This window comes from Mytilus edulis, chromosome 14, assembly GCF_963676685.1.
Source record: "Mytilus edulis chromosome 14, xbMytEdul2.2, whole genome shotgun sequence".
Classification (NCBI taxonomy): domain Eukaryota; kingdom Metazoa; phylum Mollusca; class Bivalvia; order Mytilida; family Mytilidae; genus Mytilus; species Mytilus edulis.
The window spans coordinates 28,416,616-28,435,835 of record NC_092357.1 but is presented as its reverse complement, the minus strand read 5'-3'; the positions used below and the strand labels follow the sequence as shown (position 1 = coordinate 28,435,835).

Below are 19,220 nucleotides of genomic sequence, written 5' to 3'. Positions count from 1 at the left end.
TTGTTTGTGCTGTTTTAAGAACCTTCTACAACGAAATTTGTTTTACATGCACATGTATAAAAACTGCGGTTTTTATCCAATGCAATCATAGGTTTGAACGTAGTTTTCAATTTAGACTCGAGTATATATATATATATGTAATTCAGGTATCAGACAGGATGTATACTGTAACATTCCCCGCTTAGGGCTTGATATAAACTCTAAGCAAGGAATTCAGGGTACATACCCTTTCTGCGACCTAAATAACATATAGTAATTTTTAGAATTACTTATACTTAACAATGAAAGTTTTTCGTTAATTTGTTTTGTTATGTTTTTCTTTGTCCAGCTTGGTCGAACAGCAATTCACTATGGTGTACAGTTCGAGAAAGCAGAAATAGTATATTTGTTTATTGAGCATGGTGTTAAACTTAATCTACAGGACAAAGTGAGTGGTAGATATACTATATATATAACACATAAGACAATAACAATCAAAACCAATGCAAGGAGTAAACAAAGACTCAAAAAACCAAAGGACATTTACATCAAAAGTTAAAAATAATAATTAAGAAACAACACGAACTCCACTAAAAACCAGGAGTGAACATAAAAGCTGGATTTCAAAGGGACTTACATTTGTAATATTTTATCAATGGTTAGATACCCTTGGTGCATACTAAGTGCAGTCTGATTGCAAAATAATATTTTTTCCTTTGTTTCCTTTTCTTCAAATCGAATCTTAATTGTATGGATTTAAAGCAACATATACAAACGTTCAATATCCAAATCAATTCTTGTTAGGCTAGAATATGCAAATTTGTACTCGATTGTCGTTGACTTTATTTGACATTATGTAATACCAATATTAAGAATATAAGACGGATAACCTTTATAGTTATCAAAGATACCATATTTAAAATTTAATCCGCCAGACGTGCGTTACCTCGATATTAGACTCACCAGTTACGCTCAGATCAAATTGTTATAAAGCCAAACATGTATAAAGTTAAAAAGTATTGGGGACACAAAATTCTAAAAACTTGTGGAAAATACGGATAAGGTAATCGATTCATGTTTGCCAAAGTTTTTATTCTTTACTTTATATTTGTATGTCGCACATTTGAAAACATTATTAGTAGCAGAAACGAGATCATTGTGTGCCTTTCTGTGTCTCATGATATTGCTTGATTGACACTGAGATTTCGTGCTGGACCTTACGAAATATCTTATTGAGATGTTCCATCAATTTGCCTAAGCGCAATATATGATATCGTCATTGGTGCTTGTCTTAATGATACATGAACATGATTCTGCCTCCATCCGGATCTTGTCAATATATAAGTATCTATATGATACTGATTTAAATTTGCTTGTAAAGATACACATAATAATACTTAATTGCAATTTGCCATTCAAGTAAATTTCTGACAGGGGGCGATTGGGTGGTTTATTTTATACGTATTAGCAAAAAATTAAACTGCCTAACAGATCTATAAATTAAGACCTATCAGATGTAAAGTGTCTGTTCATATTGGATAGATGGGCTTAAATGGTGTGAATTGACATATCAGAACTTTGCCCACATTTAGATACAACGCAAGATAATGTATGATACGAAACTGTCTAGATACAAAGGAATTCTTATACTTAAATAGGCTTGTTTGTAAGCCATAAGATGTAATTATTTTGACCTTGCTGCAAGACTCTGAGATGTTTGTAACATAAACTTGTAACAATCGTTTCAAGTTTAAATTTCGAAATATGACTTTACTATAAGTGAGCATTAAAAGAATACTGACTGAGACGTAAGTTTAAGTTTAAGTTTTATATGCAAGCAATGTTCAATAATTGTGGGGGGAAGCGCTAATTGTTAGTACACATATCTGAATAAAGTATATGTTTGAAAATATTCAATTTTTTAGATAAATAAAAAATATTGAAATACATTTTTATCAATTGTAATTTTGTTTTTCAAGGATGGTGATACTGTATTGCATATAGCTGCTAGAATATCTAATTTGAATCCAAAGTCTATCGTATCTACGTTAGTCGCAGATTTCCTAAAACACAATTGTGATCCCAGCATACGAAATTTTGTCGTGAGTAACAATGAAGGGAAATATAACTTTAAAGTTTACAAATTGTTGTATTATAATGATAGCATTTCAGTGGTGTATTAACATGTCGTTTCACAAAATTTATCAACACAATCGAGTTTCTCAAAACATAACCTTTGAGCATTGCAATGAACTCATAATGGGTATGTATTCTCTAATACATATATCAGTTTTGCAGTTAACTAATGTGTTTTTACTTTTCATAACGTTTTATAAAGTCGCCAGTTATTATGATAACATGATGATGAGTGTGTCTGTTTCCCGAGTTCGAGTTAGATACATTTAGGAAAATGTAACTTATTTACCCGCATTGGTACATGTAACCAGAATATTGACTGATGTATAAACCCTCCTGGAAAAAATGATACTGAATAATGCTGAATGTTTGAGTTAGATTGATTCTTAACACCTTTTTGCACTGTATTTCACATAGCTTTAGCACAAATTCCTTGTTTGTGATTCAAAATTGTTTTTTTTAAGACAGATATAATTCTTACCTCATAATCAGTTAATATATAAATGTTATCGTAGGTTGTTTATATATACATATATATATATATATATGTATGAAAAGTGTAGATAACAACTCTAACATGATAAAATAAGGGGGGATTGTCAAATGAAAAAGAACTAGACTTTTGGCACTCAAAGAAATACTCAAAAGAAAGAAATGCAAAAAATGTTAGAATAAAAAAAAGGAAAACTAATTTTTTTTCTTCAGTTTACCACACCAAAACCCGTGTTAGCTCTTTTTTCTCAAAAATAAATGCGACCTGTTACAATGATCATTTGGCATCAATCAATACTAAGTTGTCCTTTCAGGCTTAAAGGGTAAATTAACCGAACTTGATAGACGGGTCAGTAAAAAATATCAGAACACCTGCCTTTTTTGAATGAAAAGCGCGTTCTGGTAAATAAAGAATGAAGGATTGTAGGATTTTTAGAATTTGAATGAAAAGTTGACACGATTTGGGTTTAAGTTTATGCTTAACATGATTTTGAACAGTTCCCTGTTTTTAGTTTACCTTACACTTGGCAAAATTTATCTTTTTAGAACGCAATTAAAACTTTTAACGAATAATCAGATTTTTCTAATTAATCATCAAATGTACCAGGATTATAATTTAGAGCGCCAGACGCGCGTTTCGTCTACATAAGACTCAGCAGTGACGCTCTGATCTTTTTTATTGATTTCTGAAACAGTTTTTGTATTTACATTTACATTGCAAGCTCGCTGTCAAAAGTTGAAACCAACAGTAGTAATAACAAAATAATTGGTTATCCTTATTTCGATTTACACAACCTTTTTTTACACAAAATGTATTATCAAACGATCAGTTGCATTTTAACTTATATTATCAGCCGTCTCAGTTTTACCCAATAAACTCCTTAAATTAAATTTGCCATGTATTAGTATCTCGCAAAAATTCGACAACTGTAAACATCTGTCCATTATTTTCAAATCAGAACATGTAGAAAAACACTTGTAAAATTGTAACATGTGTAAGGGGTCATACGACCGATCCAAGCCTCTATTTGGTTTATAACATACCATGCACAAGAATTGTACTGAGAACAGACACTTAACATAAATATCGTCAAGTTAACTTTTTTATTGTACTAAAAAGTACTGAAATCACAATGTGATCGGTGTAAACTCATCGAACATTTCAGGGTCATCCCAACCGTGCACAATAGCCAGAACAGTTGTATAACAGTACAACATAAGAACCAACTATCAAAATAGATATAAGAAGATGTGGTGTGAGTGCCAATGAGACAACTCTCCATCCAAATAATAATTTAAAAAGTAAACCATTATAGGTTAAAGTACGGCCTTCAACACGGAGCCTTGGCTCACACCCCGAACAACAAACTATAAAGGGCCCCAAAATTACTAGTGTAAAACCATTCAAACGGAAAAACCAACGGTATAATCTATATAAACAAAACGAGAAACGAGAAACACGTATATATTACATAAACAAATGACAAATACTGTACATCAGATTCCTGTCTTAGGACAGGTGCAAACATTTGCAGCAGGATTAAACGTTTTAATGGATCCAAACCTTCTCCCTTTTTCTGAAACAATAGCATAACATCACAACATAGAAAACATACGATAAAATATCAATTGGCAGACTTAACTCAATCAAATAACGTATGATTACACAATGAACGAATAAATTTGATCTGCGATATCTGAATACAAATGCAGTTAAATAAATATTAGAGACAAACATTCATGACCAAAAAGCTTACAAACAAATTCAAACACAGGACATCATTGAGAAATATTTAACCAATCAATATACACTAAGTCTTATAGTTTATTTGAATACACAATTGTGTTCATGTACGGAAGTGTTACTATTCATTTGCAAAATTGATGAGCTTTTCGGTCAGTGATTTGAGTTATTTAAATGGACAACATTAGAAACAAAACTTAATAGTTTGCTATATTTTTTACAAATATACATTTGTTTTGATTCAGGGAAAGAAGCCTATAGCTTTAACCGGGGACGAGAAAGTTAAAGATTTAATAAAGGTAACGTTTTTTACATGTTTAAGATAAAAAATAAAAAATAAAAAAAACAATTATTGATGACGAAATTTAAAAAAAATATATACGACTATATTATATCTTTTTGTATTTTCTAACATATTTTAAAACAACAATATAAATGTATGTCTTGATTCTGTTTTGTAGGATTATGAAAACAAAAATGCTTTACATGGTGAGTTAATTAATTTCTTAAAGAAAAAGCTTTTGGTGAGTTGATAAGTGGCAACATGCAAGCGCTTTTTAGACGAGACAACCGCCATTTGTTTCGTTGCTATAGTAATAAGTTATAGACCTAGTTTCCCGTGCATAAATTTAGTGTTTATTGAAAAGAAATTTGTTTTGTGATAATTTTCCATGAAAAAAAAATCAAGACAATGTTCCTTAGCCCATACCAAATGTATTTTTGAGTATTTGCGTTTGTACTCTCCAATTTGAGAGACTAAGGTAGTTGATATCGATAATACAATTTTGAATAATACTATGTCTTATGGTCTTAAAAACTCACAATCATAAATGCATGTTACCAGGTTTAATGGTCGCCTTTTATTGAAATACAAAGGTCTTGTCTGAACGCAATACTCTGTTTCATACTCTGCTTGGACATCTAAAAAAAAAACAAATTGATGCTCGCTGTTTATCAATCTTTATCTGAATTAATTATAAAGATAATGACATTGACATTTGCTCAATTGTCCATTTTAAAGTTGACAGATGTGATTTATCAATTGGAACAATTCAACACAAAGGTAATGTGTACCTGTTTCAAAAATCATTACCATATCGAAAACAATAGTTACCTTATATTATGAACATAAATCATTATTCTTGGATGTATCTGTACAAATAGGGAGCAATATAAATCTACAAGCTTGTTAAACGTATGTATACAGGGAGGGAAAATGAAAAGTGCTAAAATGATAGAAAATAATCATGATCTAATCAGACTGAACAAAAAGTACTTACATAAATAATGCTTATGTCTACGGTTTTATTGTTCTAGGTTGATATATGAAACAATTGTATGACATGACACGAAATTGATGTATGCGTAAAGTTAGAAAATAGGATGTGTCTATGTATATAAACTTTCATTATTTCCAAAGTTATATTTAAGTTTTCTTTGACAACATAAACATTTTCTTCTGCAAGCGTAATAATGGGAGCTGTGAACATAAATAGTGACTTAATTGTGTGTCGACAATAAAACAAAAGAGACAAAATGTCTTTAGTATATGCCGTTAACACACGTTTACAGGATAAAAGGGGAATCCAGTGAACATACGAGGTTATCGTGTGTTTTAGATGTGTTTTTCGGAATATGTACCACCAACTGTACGTTGGCATGTACAGCAGTTCATTCAGGAAAAATCATTACGATTAAAATTGATCACAGATAAAAATGGATATTGTCAATGATCAGTTTTTACATTTAAGGTTGTTTGTCTCAGCAATACAGGACTTTTCTTGTCTTCATTTCCATTTGTTTCAAAGCAGGAAATCCAATCAAAACTGATAGTTTCTGTATTGTGGTTTGGCCATTAAATCTTGCTTCTATTATTAAATCGATTTTTTGTATATTCTGTAATTTCAATCTTCGACGGGATTATAAGTACTTTGATTGATAACATAAAAATTATGTCAAACTGCAAACATTTTTTGGCAGTGCATTAAATACGTTAGAAGTCTTTTTGTTTGAGTTCTTGTAATATAACACTTCGATTATACATTTATTTAAGACACGCTATATACATCGATCGCATATTTGCTATTATCGGACTACAGATGAATTATCACGTTGTGATTGGTTAAACGCCGTCACGTGGTGACCCCCTTTGAGACCGTATGGGGTTAGTAAGTTTCATATGGGGTTCGTGACGCGTTAATGGCGACGTCATCTATTAATGTTGTTGTGTTTCATTGTTCATTTTTCAACAAAACTCCGCAGAAAAAGCCCAGCGACCGATATATTCGTTATACGGTTAACTACTGACCCCCTACGGATCCATAGAGGGTCAGTAGTTAACCGTATAACGAATATATCGGTCGCTGGGCTTTTTCTGCGGAGTTTTGTTGAAAAATGAACAATGAAACACAACAACATTAATAGATGACGTCGCCATTAACGCGTCACGAACCCCATATGAAACTTACTAACCCCATACGGTCTCAAAGGGGGTCACCACGTGACGGCGTTTAACCAATCACAACGTGATAATTCATCTGTAGTCCGATAATAGCAAATATGCGATCGATGTATATAGCGTGTCTTAAATAAATGTATAATCGAAGTGTTATATTACAAGAACTCAAACAAAAAGACTTCTAACGTATTTAATGCACTGCCAAAAAATGTTTGCAGTTTGACATAATTTTTATGTTATCAATCAAAGTACTTATAATCCCGTCGAAGATTGAAATTACAGAATATACAAAAAATCGATTTAATAATAGAAGCAAGATTTAATGGCCAAACCACAATACAGAAACTATCAGTTTTGATTGGATTTCCTGCTTTGAAACAAATGGAAATGAAGACAAGAAAAGTCCTGTATTGCTGAGACAAACAACCTTAAATGTAAAAACTGATCATTGACAATATCCATTTTTATCTGTGATCAATTTTAATCGTAATGATTTTTCCTGAATGAACTGCTGTACATGCCAACGTACAGTTGGTGGTACATATTCCGAAAAACACATCTAAAACACACGATAACCTCGTATGTTCACTGGATTCCCCTTTTATCCTGTAAACGTGTGTTAACGGCATATACTAAAGACATTTTGTCTCTTTTGTTTTATTGTCGACACACAATTAAGTCACTATTTATGTTCACAGCTCCCATTATTACGCTTGCAGAAGAAAATGTTTATGTTGTCAAAGAAAACTTAAATATAACTTTGGAAATAATGAAAGTTTATATACATAGACACATCCTATTTTCTAACTTTACGCATACATCAATTTCGTGTCATGTCATACAATTGTTTCATATATCAACCTAGAACAATAAAACCGTAGACATAAGCATTATTTATGTAAGTACTTTTTGTTCAGTCTGATTAGATCATGATTATTTTCTATCATTTTAGCACTTTTCATTTTCCCTCCCTGTATACATACGTTTAACAAGCTTGTAGATTTATATTGCTCCCTATTTGTACAGATACATCCAAGAATAATGATTTATGTTCATAATATAAGGTAACTATTGTTTTCGATATGGTAATGATTTTTGAAACAGGTACACATTACCTTTGTGTTGAATTGTTCCAATTGATAAATCACATCTGTCAACTTTAAAATGGACAATTGAGCAAATGTCAATGTCATTATCTTTATAATTAATTCAGATAAAGATTGATAAACAGCGAGCATCAATTTGTTTTTTTTTTAGATGTCCAAGCAGAGTATGAAACAGAGTATTGCGTTCAGACAAGACCTTTGTATTTCAATAAAAGGCGACCATTAAACCTGGTAACATGCATTTATGATTGTGAGTTTTTAAGACCATAAGACATAGTATTATTCAAAATTGTATTATCGATATCAACTACCTTAGTCTCTCAAATTGGAGAGTACAAACGCAAATACTCAAAAATACATTTGGTATGGGCTAAGGAACATTGTCTTGATTTTTTTTTCATGGAAAATTATCACAAAACAAATTTCTTTTCAATAAACACTAAATTTATGCACGGGAAACTAGGTCTATAACTTATTACTATAGCAACGAAACAAATGGCGGTTGTCTCGTCTAAAAAGCGCTTGCATGTTGCCACTTATCAACTCACCAAAAGCTTTTTCTTTAAGAAATTAATTAACTCACCATGTAAAGCATTTTTGTTTTCATAATCCTACAAAACAGAATCAAGACATACATTTATATTGTTGTTTTAAAATATGTTAGAAAATACAAAAAGATATAATATAGTCGTATATATTTTTTTTAAATTTCGTCATCAATAATTGTTTTTTTTATTTTTTATTTTTTATCTTAAACATGTAAAAAACGTTACCTTTATTAAATCTTTAACTTTCTCGTCCCCGGTTAAAGCTATAGGCTTCTTTCCCTGAATCAAAACAAATGTATATTTGTAAAAAATATAGCAAACTATTAAGTTTTGTTTCTAATGTTGTCCATTTAAATAACTCAAATCACTGACCGAAAAGCTCATCAATTTTGCAAATGAATAGTAACACTTCCGTACATGAACACAATTGTGTATTCAAATAAACTATAAGACTTAGTGTATATTGATTGGTTAAATATTTCTCAATGATGTCCTGTGTTTGAATTTGTTTGTAAGCTTTTTGGTCATGAATGTTTGTCTCTAATATTTATTTAACTGCATTTGTATTCAGATATCGCAGATCAAATTTATTCGTTCATTGTGTAATCATACGTTATTTGATTGAGTTAAGTCTGCCAATTGATATTTTATCGTATGTTTTCTATGTTGTGATGTTATGCTATTGTTTCAGAAAAAGGGAGAAGGTTTGGATCCATTAAAACGTTTAATCCTGCTGCAAATGTTTGCACCTGTCCTAAGACAGGAATCTGATGTACAGTATTTGTCATTTGTTTATGTAATATATACGTGTTTCTCGTTTCTCGTTTTGTTTATATAGATTATACCGTTGGTTTTTCCGTTTGAATGGTTTTACACTAGTAATTTTGGGGCCCTTTATAGTTTGTTGTTCGGGGTGTGAGCCAAGGCGCCGTGTTGAAGGCCGTACTTTAACCTATAATGGTTTACTTTTTAAATTATTATTTGGATGGAGAGTTGTCTCATTGGCACTCACACCACATCTTCTTATATCTATTTTGATAGTTGGTTCTTATGTTGTACTGTTATACAACTGTTCTGGCTATTGTGCACGGTTGGGATGACCCTGAAATGTTCGATGAGTTTACACCGATCACATTGTGATTTCAGTACTTTTTAGTACAATAAAAAAGTTAACTTGACGATATTTATGTTAAGTGTCTGTTCTCAGTACAATTCTTGTGCATGGTATGTTATAAACCAAATAGAGGCTTGGATCGGTCGTATGACCCCTTACACATGTTACAATTTTACAAGTGTTTTTCTACATGTTCTGATTTGAAAATAATGGACAGATGTTTACAGTTGTCGAATTTTTGCGAGATACTAATACATGGCAAATTTAATTTAAGGAGTTTATTGGGTAAAACTGAGACGGCTGATAATATAAGTTAAAATGCAACTGATCGTTTGATAATACATTTTGTGTAAAAAAAGGTTGTGTAAATCGAAATAAGGATAACCAATTATTTTGTTATTACTACTGTTGGTTTCAACTTTTGACAGCGAGCTTGCAATGTAAATGTAAATACAAAAACTGTTTCAGAAATCAATAAAAAAGATCAGAGCGTCACTGCTGAGTCTTATGTAGACGAAACGCGCGTCTGGCGCTCTAAATTATAATCCTGGTACATTTGATGATTAATTAGAAAAATCTGATTATTCGTTAAAAGTTTTAATTGCGTTCTAAAAAGATAAATTTTGCCAAGTGTAAGGTAAACTAAAAACAGGGAACTGTTCAAAATCATGTTAAGCATAAACTTAAACCCAAATCGTGTCAACTTTTCATTCAAATTCTAAAAATCCTACAATCCTTCATTCTTTATTTACCAGAACGCGCTTTTCATTCAAAAAAGGCAGGTGTTCTGATATTTTTTACTGACCCGTCTATCAAGTTCGGTTAATTTACCCTTTAAGCCTGAAAGGACAACTTAGTATTGATTGATGCCAAATGATCATTGTAACAGGTCGCATTTATTTTTGAGAAAAAAGAGCTAACACGGGTTTTGGTGTGGTAAACTGAAGAAAAAAAATTAGTTTTCCTTTTTTTTATTCTAACATTTTTTGCATTTCTTTCTTTTGAGTATTTCTTTGAGTGCCAAAAGTCTAGTTCTTTTTCATTTGACAATCCCCCCTTATTTTATCATGTTAGAGTTGTTATCTACACTTTTCATACATATATATATATATATATGTATATATAAACAACCTACGATAACATTTATATATTAACTGATTATGAGGTAAGAATTATATCTGTCTTAAAAAAAACAATTTTGAATCACAAACAAGGAATTTGTGCTAAAGCTATGTGAAATACAGTGCAAAAAGGTGTTAAGAATCAATCTAACTCAAACATTCAGCATTATTCAGTATCATTTTTTCCAGGAGGGTTTATACATCAGTCAATATTCTGGTTACATGTACCAATGCGGGTAAATAAGTTACATTTTCCTAAATGTATCTAACTCGAACTCGGGAAACAGACACACTCATCATCATGTTATCATAATAACTGGCGACTTTATAAAACGTTATGAAAAGTAAAAACACATTAGTTAACTGCAAAACTGATATATGTATTAGAGAATACATACCCATTATGAGTTCATTGCAATGCTCAAAGGTTATGTTTTGAGAAACTCGATTGTGTTGATAAATTTTGTGAAACGACATGTTAATACACCACTGAAATGCTATCATTATAATACAACAATTTGTAAACTTTAAAGTTATATTTCCCTTCATTGTTACTCACGACAAAATTTCGTATGCTGGGATCACAATTGTGTTTTAGGAAATCTGCGACTAACGTAGATACGATAGACTTTGGATTCAAATTAGATATTCTAGCAGCTATATGCAATACAGTATCACCATCCTTGAAAAACAAAATTACAATTGATAAAAATGTATTTCAATATTTTTTATTTATCTCCTCCGGCCTCATCCCCTATGGATTTTACTAACCCTCTATGGATCCGTAAGGGGTCATTAGCGAACCATATAACTTAAAGTGTTTTCTATTGTGAAGCAATATGTAATTGCGTTTTCAATATTTAAATCGTCTTCAATTTTTTGTTTAACTGCAAACAATATCCATTTTTACCGATTCTCATGTTCGATTAAAATGAATTTGATTTTCTCTGTATCTCTACCACCCTCAAGTACTTGGAATATTTTCCAAAATGAAAGTACAATTTGTAGCAATGAAAATTGCAATACATACAATGTATAAAACTTTAAATATTGCAATTCACAATTGCAGTTATTTTTGTTATTATATTAAAATCTGTTCGATTATGATAATAAAAATAGATCCTGAAAATTATGACAATACCCATAAATTAAGATTACGTTGCGTAATATTGTACGATTTACACAAGTTTAGTTTACAAAATAAGCACATTAATGACGAATGGAAAGAGCATTGATGACTCAAAAATTGAACAAGATAAATGTGCTGTATATTAAATATCAACTTACCTACTTATATTCGAAATTTAGGTCTCCCGTTTGAAGTTAGAAAATTAGATAAGAATTCAGCGAAAGTGTTCTCTCAAATATTGGAAGAAGAAAGCTATCCCCACTTTGAGTCGAGAGTGATGTTAGCTGGCGAACAGGACACAGGGAAGACAACTATAGCCAGATACCTTGTTGGAAAACAGCCCACTAAAATCAGAATGTCAACCGATGGAATAGAATTATATAACGGTCTTTCATATATGGATTATGAAAGGAATATCTGGCTAGGTGGGAAGCAAGGTAAGACTAATATCTAACCGAAAGAAAAAGTTAGAAAGATATGTTACATTTCAGTCATTATATAACATATAACAGGATTTATAAAAAACTAATATAACTTCCAACTTGGCTCTGCTTTTGTAAAGTTCAACTTGTATATATCTTGTAAGCACTATATCTATATGTAAACTGTACGTCTTAATAGTGCAAGGATATCTATGTTTAGCAATTTGATATACGACTATCTACCAGTAACTGCGAAAACTCTCAGACTTGTAGTTAGTATCTTGTTTGTTGTCGGAACGTATAAATTCAAAGCAACGTTGATCCTATGTTCTTCCTACTTGGTTTTTTTTTTAGCTCACCTGGCCCGAATGGTCAACTAAGCTTTTCTCATTACATGATGTCCGTCGTAGAAGTCGTCGTCGTTAGCTTTTTAAAAAATACAATCTCCTTTAAAACCGCGGGACCAATTTTGATAAGGCTTGGCAAGAATCAATATTTGGTTATCTAGTTTGAAAAATTTGTCCGATGAACCCACCAACCAACCAAGATGGCCGCCATGTCTAACAATAGATTTTAGGAGTTAAATATAGAGTTTGATTTATACTCCCTAAACCAAAGCGTTTACAATAAAACAGACAAGGGTAAAACTGTTTAGACAAATTGGACAACCCATTGTTTGGTTGCTCCCCCAATATTGATGATTTTAAATAGGATCTACAAATAAGTTGATATGACCAGAATCGTCAGTCAATCCCTTCATGATGTATTGCCCTTTATGGTCAAGTTTTAACAACTTTCATATTTTTTGGTAATCTTTTACCAAAAAATTTCTTGTCTGAAACTACCGAGACATACTTGGCCATAATCATTATTAGGGTATCTAGTTTAAAAATGTGTCTGATGACCGCGCCTTCCCACCATCATGACCGACATGGTTAAAAATAGAACATAGGGGTAAAATGCAGCTGTATATATAGAATGTTCTTGTACTTTGTCAAAATGAAGATTTCACTATGCTTTTTTCCAAACAAAAAATAAAAAGTATAGGTCACAGTACTATTCTTTAAAAGTACGAGGGGGGTCAAAATTGCAAAACTTAGCGTAACTTAGTCATGAAAAAACACATTTGTGTGCATCAAAATAAATCAAAGAGACATAACTTTGAAATAAGATATGAGAAAGTTTAATAATATATTTACGGAAAATAAAAAGAAAAAATGGTGTCTTCGAACTTGTTTTCTTTTTTTTTGCTACATGTAAAAATAAATATTTTCCTATGTGTCCAGTATAAAATGTGTATTAAAAAGGATATCTTAAATGGCATGTTTGTAAAATTAATTCTAAAAGCACACGTATTTGATATTGGTTAACACATTTTCGATAATGCAATGAATAACTTAGTTTCTTTGTGTGAATAAACAGTTTAACAAATGCAATGCAAATCTCTCTCTCAATCTGCAGATTTCGGCAAAGAAATTTATTTACTGTGATTGAATTGCTTTACATTTATTATCGCAGGGTCTCTTAAAGCTGCCTATGCGGTATGGCGTCAAAATTCAATTTTATTTATTTTTAAATATATCATTTTCACATGTTTTATCAGTAATGAATGAAGAATGTCAAGTTTTGGAAGTTGCTTCGACGTCATAGAACTTAATTTAAATGTGCCGTTTATGGCCTTATTGATGTCTGCAACACTTTTATTCAATTTGAGCTAGCAATGAAAACTATTCCGCTGGAAAACAAATTTTTGATTTTAATTAAACGGTCTCAACAATATAGGTGAGTGGTGCGATGTTAAACTGTTAAATAAATGATTGTAACGGTACGATAGGACGAAGTGTAAGTTGCAATTCGAGTCGCATTATATGGGGCAAGAATGAACACGCCATTCGAGCTTAATACAATTATGAATAGTGATTCTGGTTAAATAGTAGACACAGCATAGATTTAAAAACTACATGTTTTCTGTGTGCTGCCTTACTTCAACAAATGATGTGTTTTTAAGAAAATCGAATATTTAGACAAAAACTAATCTTCCCCTAAGAAAAAGGGTATATAAACTTTAATCAGTTGGAAGGCAAACGCCTGAATCTGACAGATAAAGGTCAATTTGTCGACACAAAAAGGACCCGTATGTAAAAGGTTTACGCCCACAAACAGCGCCACCTATAATTTTTTTCTACGGCATCTTTGAGAACGATGTTTCGTTCTGTAGTAAATTAAAACATTAAATTAACTAAAACATAGAAAAGTAAGTGTAAAAAACATATTGAAAGATATATTTGCAGCTGACTGGTTATGCATGATACGCTGGCAATGTGCGCAATGTCCTTTAATCGAAGATTGAAAATTAGTTTGTTTCCTACGTCAAAATGGCGGATTTCAATGTTTACATTTTTTCCTATATTTATAATCTGACACAATTTTGTATCCAATCATTTACTAGCAATTTTATTATTGATTTTTGGAGATCATCTAATTAGATTTGCCGTTAGAAAGTGGCTATACGTTACCAGCCATCGTTACAAAGTAGCCATGTGTTTTGTGGGGATACCTTGGGAATGTTGTGTATTCAAAAGTTACGGTAAAAATCAATGTTTTCTTCATTATATTTCCATGCATACACAAGTCATACCACCAAATCCATTCTTTACAGACCTCATAAGGTAAACAGACATATTTAACTGTCTGCTTTAGCAAAAATTCGTGTAAATAAGGCCTGATGGGTCGTTTTCAATTCAAGTACAGTCGACAAACACGTGGTAGATTGTTTATGTTTGACAGTTTGCTTTACCTTAATTGCACGTCGATGTTACTATATACTTAGCAATAACCTTTATCGTGTTATACTTTCAAGAGTTATATAATACATCTTGTCTAAGAAACAGGTCTAGCGAAGTGCAGGGGCTTCCTTTCCTAGGTCTTTAAATAGTGAGGGTGTAATATGATGTTTACAAATTACCATATTTACATTACAGCATTTTTTTTGCATTTGATATATTTCATATACATGTACATTTTATGTACACAAAGAACTATAGAGTAAATAAACATGCATGGATTTAAGACATTTAATTCCCACCCTAGGTATAAAATTTTATACTCATGATAGGTTGGAACAAATAGAGCAGATTGCAATTATTAAATGTCTAAAATCCTGATTGATGGGGCCAAATCCTCAACATATTTTTTTCTATAAAGTATACAACAGCTCCTCCAAGGATTAGTAAGGGAATACTTTACATATAGTCCAATGGCTAAGTCCTGTCTTTTTTGTCTCTGATATTTCCTTATTTATATTATGATTTCTATTATTCTCTTGTACATGTAGTAAGACAAAAGCTATTGGTACTCTTATTTTCCTCATTTGCCTGAAAACAATGGAATGTATTCATTGTTGATGTATGTAAAGTGACTTGTAATTTAACTATTGTAATTTAACTGTCACTGCTAACAGGCACTTGGACTCTGGTGATAAGTTTCTAGACTGTTATCTTATTGGCAATTATACCATATTTAAATGTCAGTTTCCCCTTTATAACTTTTAAAGAAAAGAATTAAATGATAGTATAATAAGTTGTAAAAAATTTGAAATGTTTAGCACAAGTGCAAAATTTAATTGGCATTTTATTCAAGAAAATCTAGAGGTATTGAAAAATGTTGCAATTTAAAATAAATGTTTTGCACTCAGAAAACTATAAATACAGTACAGATATTGTTTTAATTAAGACTTTGAGAATATTTGCCTGTTTAATAATCATGATAATAGAAGATATAATTGTTATACCCTTTTTTTCTAATATATGTGTGGCCCTGGTCTGGCTGTGGTTTAAAATCTAAGAATGGAGTTGGTTTATATTCATGTTTATCTGATTTATATCAACATTGTTGTGTCAATTATATAAATCATTGTAACACATTACTTTGCTTTTCATGGCCTTTTTTAATTGGAATAAAATATCTTATCTAATCTTACACCACATCTCTTTATTTTAGTACTAACAGGTTAATTTTAAAAGCATTTGAAGTAAGTGAGATGTTGACAAGCTTTTATATAGTCCATGATTGTAAATACAGATAAAATCATGATTTTTTTTTATAAAAGTAAATAATGTGATTAAATTGATTATCTCAATTAAAAGAACTGTCATTCTTATTTGATACTATGAGATTATTTCTGATATCAGAATAATAAATATCTTATTGTTGTCCTTTTTACAAAATAACATGAACATACTTTATTTAAGTCAAGTTTTATTTTTGTCTATGACTACTATAACATGGGAAGTGTCCGTGCAATCTCTATGTTATACATTTTAGTATTATCAGGTTTTTGTTTTTCAATTGATTATGCATTTTAGAGCAGGTAAGTATGAATTTGAATTAAATTTGAAGTTGATTCAGTATATTTTATGTTATAATACCACTATAATAATTGTTTTTCAACAAAGCATTTTCAAACTGTATTTACTGGTCAGCTTTATAGCTTATTATTCAATCAATAATTTAATTTAATGCACTCAACAGTTGGTTGCAGGACTTTTGAATTCAAATATAAGAAGAAGAAAAATAAAGCAAAATTTGAAATAATACATATAATAGGAATTATGATGAGAACTGCATGATATCAGGTTGCAATACAGCTTTTGCTCAGTTATCTTTGTGTTGATTATTATGTTCTAAATCCCTTTCTGGTTATTTGGGTTCAGATATTTTCTCTTGATTAAGGCAAGCAACATAACTTGTACATCTTATAAAGGTTCTTATCTCAGGGTGAATCCAGACAATTTTAAACATAAGTGGTGGTATTCTCAACCAAGGATAAAAAGGAGAGTTAACTATATGATCCCTGAATTCAAATGCATTAATCTTCCATAAAAAGAGGAGGTCACCAGAACCCCTGGGATCCACCACTGTATCTTATAGCAGGTACAATAAAACAAGCATTGTACATGTACTTCTGTCCACTGCAAATTCATACTATTTTCATTCAAAAGTATAAATGTTCACAATTTTAAAGACTATATTTCCTTTGTTTCCATATTCAGTTTGCTTTCATGCAATGAAAAGTTCAATTCTATTGTAACACAGATTCTACTGACAACTGATAAACCCCTCTTGTATCCTTCTATCTACCAAAAGGGTGTTTGAGAAAATACAATAAGTCCAAGTTCAGAATTTTCTTCTTTGGAAGTGTTCAATAACCTGTAAGTACTTGAAAAAAATGTCATATTCAACCTTTCCATGACTATTTTAATGTTACAACAGTAGAGGAACATGGAATATTGAAAATTTACTGAAGAAATCGTCGAAATATATCTGCAATCATTAATTTTACTCGAATTTACTGTTGTGAACTTGCAATATCCTACGATGCGCGTACCGAGTTATCTCCCTTTGATCTCCGCTTCGCAACGAATAATCTGACACAATTGCGTATCCGGGGTATTTGTGATCTGATATAGTAAAATAAGAAGCAAAAAATGGTTTTACTTCATATTTTATACCCCTCAACACGTTATCAAACCTATTTGAGGAATTATAAAGGATTTTCCGTGGACCTACGCAAATTTTCAGAAAAAAAGTTTCACTTCACTCGTGAATTTATAACATTTTAACAACACTTTTTAATGATAATTATATAAAATAAGGAAGCTTATTCAATCTAGAATTGAACTCTTTGGTTTTTATTAATGTACGAGTACAAATAAGACAATACGAGTCCAAAAACCACGAGGCGTGCACGTTTACCAAAAAATCGTAAACTCTGACCTTTTATCACGTGACCAATGTCTTGACCTTAGAAGCCATTAAATCGTTTGCCGTTCAACTGAATCAGCTCTTGAGCCTGGAAGTTTCCATATGATTGACTGTTAGTGAAACCTTCTTTGTTGCAGATTACTGTGCAGGTTGTAGAATAATTTCTTTGCATAAATTTAATGTACCAAGTTCATGATTATCACATATCTGTTTTCATTTATACCAAGACCAAGTTGTAGTAACCATCGAATTACTGTATCGCAACCCTACAAAGTAGCAAAATTAAGATTGTGAGTTCAAATCTCGCGAAAACATGAAGGCTCGTAATCTCGACTCCAATCATAAGTCACTACAATATTCACTGAGTTTTCTTACCGAATGACGGTGGTTCTTTCCGGGCACTTATTTTTCTTCCACCATACATGATAGTGTTCCATGCTTATAACAATAATTCAAGACAATCAATAATTCGTCCATATCGATATACTTATTTATGAATAAAAAATTGTAAAACTACTGTTATCAAATTCTTTCAAAGGCGACTGTGATTTAATTGGTATAAGAATTCAATTGGGATAAAGCAGGAAATAAAATTAATGATTACATATATGTGCCAGTATTGATGTATTTTGCAATTCTAGTATTTTCGACATCTAAATTGCAAAAAAATGTATACATCTTGGGTGTCTCCAATCATCATTCTATTTTTATTTGTTTTTTTCTATTGACATGATAGAACATATACCGGACAGATTAAAACTCATCCCATGTAATTCTATAACTTCAACAAATATACATTCTGAACTCTTATGAAAAGTAGAAATTAAAACAACGACTAATAAACGATGGTACACATCTCATACATTACCTAGGATGAAAAGCATGCATATTTGACCTTGTATGCAATCCTTTTTGTTAAAAATTCATGCTATAAAAATTAATTTCACCAAAAAAGAAATATTCTGAGTGGATTGAGTCTCAAAAACACATTATAAGAAAACAATGTATTACAAATAGGACTCTACCATGAATATTAGAAGACAGAGCAAGCAATACTCATTATTTCTTGGATTTACTCCCCGGTAATATCATGGTCCTTGATGTGATACTGTTTCCCGAACTTTTTGCATGTAAACAACAAAAATGATGAAATGATCCGAGTGACCCGATAGAACAAATTGCGCGTGGTAATAATAATGTCGGATTAT

At 31.2% G+C, this 19,220-nt stretch overlaps 1 protein-coding gene across 1 annotated transcript in view; it reads left to right on the top strand.

The window, feature by feature from the left end:
• Window positions 1–19,220, top strand: part of LOC139503247 (uncharacterized) — a 42,791-nt gene that overhangs the window by 10,105 nt on the left and 13,466 nt on the right. The window contains exons 6-10 of the mRNA XM_071293007.1: window positions 329–427; window positions 1,959–2,081; window positions 4,597–4,650; window positions 4,813–4,840; window positions 12,007–12,264. Of these exons, the coding sequence (XP_071149108.1) occupies window positions 329–427; window positions 1,959–2,081; window positions 4,597–4,650; window positions 4,813–4,840; window positions 12,007–12,264 (562 nt within the window). The remainder of the gene's footprint in view (window positions 1–328; window positions 428–1,958; window positions 2,082–4,596; window positions 4,651–4,812; window positions 4,841–12,006; window positions 12,265–19,220) is intronic.